Genomic DNA, 7,102 nt, shown 5'->3' on the forward strand with positions numbered 1-7,102 from the left:
AAAAAATGCAAATAGTTTACCCTGTACGACACAATAAATAATATATACATAAAATACACAAGAAGATCATAACAGAAATGTATTCTACGTACAGTACTAAAAAAACAAATGAGCATTAAATCTGAGATATTTTTTGTTAATTAATACTAATCGCAATCCATATCTAAATCGTCCTCATCCTCTGAATCATCTCCTATATTAATTATCACCGGTTCAATATCTTCCTGCAAATTGTCCACCGCAAACATTTTTTTCTTCTACTTTCTTGACGTGGTTCACATAATTATGCCACTTCTACCGTTCTACCGTTTTTCTTTAAAATCGACGTTGTTTGAAGCCACATACCTTTTCACTGGACTCCACACCATCTCAATCGGGTTCAGCTCGCAATGGTAAGGCGGCAGTCTCAAAATATTACCGTCATATTTTTCCGCAATTATTTCAATTTTGTACTTGCCGTACTCGTCTCTAACAGCGGCCGCAGTATCCAGTAACTCACTTTTTAGGTAATCTTTCTCGAAAAAAATGTTTATTTCGATTAGCCAATCCTTGATTTGCATTTTGTTCCACAATTTTTTCGGAAAATCAAATTTTCGGGAGAGGTATGGCGCGTTTACCAAAACGAAGTTTTCTTTGTCTTTCGGCAAGTTTGGAATTAACGTCTTCTCAAACCATTCTTCATATAGATCCCCGTTCATTTTGTCGTGGTAATCAGTGGTTCCCTTCTTGGCCAAGAAAGTTAATTCGGCCCGTGCCACAAAACCAGTTTCGCTTCCAGCAAGAAGAACAAACCAAGGACCCAAACTCTTTGGGTTGGAGTTTTCAGTCCAGTAGAGAGCCCTTTTATGAAGGCATCTCGTGGATTCTTGATCGTTGTGTCTCTCCATTCATTTTTGACTGAAGCACTGACGGTATTCCAAGATTCATCGCTATAAACACGGTTTACATTATCCTTCTTTCTCGATGTTTTTATTTGTTCGAGGTACTTGTGTCTCCAGGATGATATTTTTTCTTTCTGAACAATCATTAATAAAAGCATGCAAATACTAGCATTTGCAGATGATGTTGACATAATCGCAAGATCAAGAAGAGAAATGATAGAGGCATACAACCAAATAGAACGAGCTGCACAAAATAGTGGCCTTAAAATCAATCAGACCAAAACAAAATATATGCAGGTAAGTAAAAACGCACAAATAAGGCAGCCTCAAAATATAACAATAAGAGAATACAACATAGGGTAAAAAACTTTATATACTTGGGATCCCTAGTCACGTCTGATAATAACGTTACGGAGTAAGTGAAGAGGCAAATATTTATTGCAAATGAATGTTACCATGGCTTAATTAGGCAACTAAGATCAGATAACGTCGCAAGAAAAACAAAATGCCAAATATATAAAACCCTAATAAGACCGGTACTCACATACGGCTCAGAAACCTGGACACTCGCTAAAAGAGAGGAAACGTTGTTAGCCACCTTCGAAAGAAAAATCTGGTGACACATATATAAGGACACAAAAGAAAACGGAATATGGCGAAGAAGATACAACTCTGAACTATACAAAATATTCCAGGATCCGGATATTATAACATTCATTAAAATAGGACGGCTGCGTTGGATAGGACATGTAGAAAGAATGGAAGAAGGCGAAATACCAAACAAAATATTCAAACAGATGCCAGTAGGAAAAAGAACAAGAGGAAGACTGAAGCTGAGATACTTAGAACAAATAGAAAATGAAATAACAACCTTAAAAATAAAAAACTGGAGAAAAAAAGCACGAAACAGATCAGAATGGAGAAGAATCCTGGAACAGACCAAGACCCAAAAAGGGTTGTCGAGCCAGTGATGATGATGAATAGTCAAGCTGTCACAATATTTTAAGTTCAGATGATAGTTTAATACATGTAACACCACACGTTTTACTTGCACACTAAGAGTCATACCCTGTTTCAAATTCACGACAGATACTGGCAACGCCTCCATGATGAAGGTATTTTCATCTGCTTGCAAAAATTAAATAGAACTGAGCTTTCATAGTTTTTGCCAAGTTTTTGGTCTAATGGCCAGTATCCAAATCAACATGTTTGCTTTGCGAGGGCAATGGGGATTAAAATTGATTCGCTTCTCCTAATGACGTTATAATGATCTTTATTTCCCAAAGAATGTGTTTAAAATGAAAGTTATTGAAAATTGATAAATATAGATAAGCTATTGACAATGAGTTTTTGATATATTTTAACTTTTTTTATAGTATTTTTCTTCATTGTTTAGTTCGACAATGTAACTCTCTTATTTATACATCGATGATTAAATCATGCTTTAGTTGAAACAATAAGGATAGCCTTTATAAAACTGTAGGCAATTGTCGTGTGCTCGTATATTCCAATGCTATGATTCTTAAATCTACCTGCCGTTCTCCAGTAAGAAATACATTGTCTATCTTACCCGCACTGCATTCTAGCTATGGCTTCTATAGTGTTATTATTCTTCTGATTATTTATCTTTAGCACTTAACATCTTCAGTCACATTTTACCCATTCTCTAGTTTATTTTTACAATCTTCTTCAGACCATTTTTTATTCTTGTTTTTACTAACCTAATGTGTTAATTACCCTAAAATGTATTAATATTAAGTTGGTATTGCAAATTAAATAAAACTACCGTGTATGCTTATTTATACATTTAATCACATATATGTACATAAAACAGATAAAACTGCTAATGACCTGAATTAGTTGCATTACCTCCAATGTGTACTGTAGTTACTACTGTAGGTAAGGTGGTTGCAGGAATAGTGTTATTAACAGAACCACTGGGTCCATGGAAAAAATATAACATAAATCCTGCTGACAACATTAAATGAAAACCTATGATAAAAAACATCAGTAAAAACTTCCTTTGTGAAAATCGCAATGCTGGCATTAATGTTAGCAATAATACTGAGCCAGATATGAATGTTCCAAATGCTAACAAAGTCCACTGCAATATGTTTATTTGGATTGACCATAATGCAGATACTGGAATGTATATGAATAAGGAATAACCATAAATACAGATTAACTCCAAAATGCCAGGTGATAATTCCTCATCTAAGCCTTCAACATCTTGTATATGAACACTCCATTTTAATAAACCCCACAATATCAAGGGAATTATTGTTACATATGAAAATATAGTTGTAGCAGAATAAGATACTAAATGGAAATCATATCTCCAGTGATATTGGGAATTGGAACTCTGTAAATAGTTTGCTATATTTCCACCAATTGCAATGGTAAAGATAAGGGTAACTGATATCCAGAATGGACCATATAGATCCGGTTTGGTCCTTAAGTGATTCTTTAGACGATTATCCCATTTAGGAGTTATGGATGCCATTATCCTCTCCACAACATCAGATGTATCTACATCGAAATACTTTTGGTAATATTCTAAAGTCCAAAATGCTTTTTCTGTTGTGGGATCTAAAATAAAATGAAATATTTAACAGCAATTTTTGATATAATTCACAATCAAGATAAATTCAATTTACTGCAATTGTGCCAATGCATTTTTGCCATTTAACATAAGTAGTTTCCAAATACATTGACCTATTGATGATTATTAAACAGTTCTAAATACTTCTTAAAATAAAGCTAGATTCATTCTATAACATTTCCTAAAACATTTAACCTGCTATGACAGTAACACTGTTAAAAAAAATCTGAAATATGTCAACTGTACAAGCTATAAATGCTATGATTCTAGCATACTGAGCATAGGAAAGTCTGCATATGTCACCAAAATCAAATGTTACTTCAATGTCCTCCAACAAATGCACAAAAATGGCAGAAATATATAAAACATGTTATTAAGGAAACACAGAAAATATGGTAATTACATAGTTTTATAGACAAAGAAACATCAAATTAATTACAATTATTAACTTTAGGGAAAACAGCAGGTTCCCTTAAGTTTGATATAATAAACCATAACTATTTTTTTTTTGTCTTTTCCTAGGTATATTTAAAAATGGCTCTTTAATACCCAATTACTGATTAAGTTTTCTTTGTTTCTTTATGGGTATACTCAATGTTAAGATACTTTAACAGGTTAAGTGCCATATACAACCAATTGGGTGGACATGAGTACTCCTAACTGGTGCCAAGACAAAATTTTGTGAACTGCTCAGGAGTGTCAGAGCTATATTTTCTTTATTTATTACCACAGAACAATTTTATCAAAGTACCATTTCATTTCTCGTGGGTAGACATCATATGTATTCAGTGAAATACAAAATCAACGTCCACCCAAGTGGGTGGTCAAAAAATGTAGCTGATTCAAAAATATTATTTATCTATAAGAATTATGAACATTTTCAAAACACTCAAAATATAAAAATGGCATGTACTCGTATTACTAAATTGCTGACTTTATTGGATTTAGTGTTGGCTACTGTTCTACCAGAAGCAACTGAAATTTTCTCATGGCAGTATTTACAGTCCTTTTAATTTCATATGTATAACCACTTTGATAACAAAGTTTAAAAATTTAGTCTGCCAGTAAAAGGTACCATTGACTCATCAGTTACTAACTTTTCACCAGGTGTTTTGGTGTGTTGAAAATTTTCTTGTATCAAAAGGAGTAGTGGTAGAAACTTGCATAATCTGTCCCTTTGGTATCTTCCCCCAAATTACCAAAATTTACCAAAAAAAAACAAAATCTGGAATCAATTTATAGTCAAAACGGAACACATTTAATTTTTATATATATTCTATTATTCAACCAATATGATTGAATCGAGGGCATAATAATATGTACCAGTCCCATCCATATATCCTAAGACCCAAGCATATTTTCATGTTTTGGACATTCATATTTTTACATTCTTTATAACTACTACTCTTACAGTATTATTTTGTAAACACTTGAGCATTTTTGTTTGTTTCTGTTACCATCAGTTACCAAATAACTGGAAATATCAAGTCTTTCCATCAAGCAAAACATTTATTTACTCCTTGCTTATTAAATAACATTTTTTTGATTGGAATATGTAAGTTCACTCCACTGTTCATTGCTGGCATTACCAATAACACCCTCAGTTTCAGATAGATCAGTGTCACTGTGGTTGTTGTCATTTATTCCTTCAATGTGTTTATCACTTTCTGATGAGTAATATTAGTCAGAATCATTGGCTACAAACTCACTCGCTGAATTCTTAAAATGCTTGAAAAATACTCTCTCTTATTCTCATTGCTATTATTTTTTCCAATTCTTTTGTAGTCATCTTATTTTTCCAATGGCTACTTCCTGTAAAGGACAACTTATGCTTTCACATTCCATTGTAATTTAGTTATAAATAAATAATTAAATAAACCACTAATATTTAGCTAAATGGTACTAATCGTAACACACATGCTACAGTGAAATAAAGTTTCGTACTGTCTGCCCATTTGGACGTACACTTCCATTTACAATTAATTGTTTTTTGGTAACTCAGATTTCTGTTATTTCATTTTACTTTTGTCTACACATTAGGTCAAAATGTAGTATAGGGATCTGTAATATAAATACAGGTCATATTTCTCAATTTGAACCACATATGTCTTCCCAATAATTTAATTACTAAATCATTGTTGTATAGCCAGTTGGGCGGACAAAAGCAAAAATTTGTGTTTTGTTGTCCACCCATTTGGGTAGACATACACAATGTTTTGAGTTTATGGAAAAGGCACTTGGCACTTAACCTGTTAAATTAACACTTTTTTGCATTCATTTTTCTGTTGTAGGTATTATTATGCATTTTAAAATTAAGACTTTTACACCAAGTAAAACTTTTACAAAGTATGAACCAAGTTTTAAAAATATTGTGTACATAGTGAACCACCCTTGCTAAGCTGGAAATAAAACTGTGTAATAATTATATCTTAGCATCTGCAACTTTTAATTCTTACTCAAAAATCGAGACATTTCATTATACTTTTTAAAATATGAAACATGATATTGTCACTATATTCTTGTGATGTAAATCTCCTGAGATGATTTTATTTGAGGATCATCATCATGGCATCGTCTTAATTGTGTGATCTACAATCTTCCTCTATTCTTTCTTGCCTCTGCATATATATCTTCAGCCTCTAAATCCATGCCTCCCAATTTCTTCCATTATATGTTATTCCCATCTCAGTTTGGTTCTTTACCTTGTTCTACCTATAATTATCTATACTGTAGACGAATTATTCCACGTTGCAAAAGACAGAGAAGCTTTTAAAAATGTGGTCGCCAACCTCCATTAATAGGGACGGCATAGGAAGAAGAAGAAGACCTATAATTGTCTTTCATTTGACGATTTTCATAATTGCTACTGGATGTCCCAGGTGTGATATCCAGAGAGTCTTGATGCTTTGATAAATCTGACAATGTCGACTCCTTTCAACTTTTCCGTTATAACAGGTCCGGAGGTTGTACCCTCTTGATCCACTAGTACTTTGTAGGATACCAGTGTAGTATTAATGTCCCCCATACAAAATAAATGTAGAAAATCTACTTACTTGTTGCATCAACGGCTGGAGCATCTCCTGCTCCTGGAAGATTGTGACTTGGGCTTATATTTCCATCTACATAATTTACATTTATTTGTGCCTCTGAAATTGGTATGGTTCTGTTGTCTTCACCTGAGATGTGAACACTAGGAAAATCTTGGAATGACAATAATTCATCTGTTGGTACTTCTTGAAGATTTGTCATTTTGTTTGTTTTCTATTACACGCACATATTATATCTATTTTACTTGATTTTCTAGTTTTTGTAGTTGGCTATAGCTAGTTAAGTTTTTATCGATTTTTTAACGTAAACAAGAACACGACAGCATTTACTATTTTTGACGTTCTCAAGATGTGTAAAGTGACAGCTGACATTTGTCAAATCAGAATTTAAGCGTGTATATTAGATTGCATAACTTATAGGTGCCAAATACCTATCTAATTTTGATTTTAAAATAAAAATTAAACAAAATCTTTCAATATTTTATAAATAAAAGTTAATTTTTTTTAAATGCAAACATAAAAAGGAAACATCTCAAGAGGCAATAAGCTTGTTAAGTTCTAAGAATTTTCGA

The 7,102-nt window shown here is 32.7% G+C and overlaps 1 protein-coding gene across 1 annotated transcript; it reads right to left on the reverse strand.

Annotated features, from left to right (window-relative positions):
• Nucleotides 1-2,671: 2,671 nt before the first annotated feature.
• LOC140440105 (protein YIPF1) lies at nt 2,672-6,889 on the reverse strand. The gene is made up of 2 exons (XM_072530385.1): nt 6,537-6,889; nt 2,672-3,470 (listed from the first exon to the last, which is right to left on the reverse strand). The coding sequence occupies exons 1-2, from the start codon at nt 6,730-6,732 to the stop codon at nt 2,725-2,727; spliced, it is 942 nt and encodes a 313-aa protein (XP_072386486.1). The 5' UTR covers nt 6,733-6,889; the 3' UTR covers nt 2,672-2,724.
• Nucleotides 6,890-7,102: the final 213 nt, after the last annotated feature.

Source organism: Diabrotica undecimpunctata, chromosome 4, assembly GCF_040954645.1.
Source record: "Diabrotica undecimpunctata isolate CICGRU chromosome 4, icDiaUnde3, whole genome shotgun sequence".
Lineage (NCBI taxonomy): Eukaryota > Metazoa > Arthropoda > Insecta > Coleoptera > Chrysomelidae > Diabrotica > Diabrotica undecimpunctata.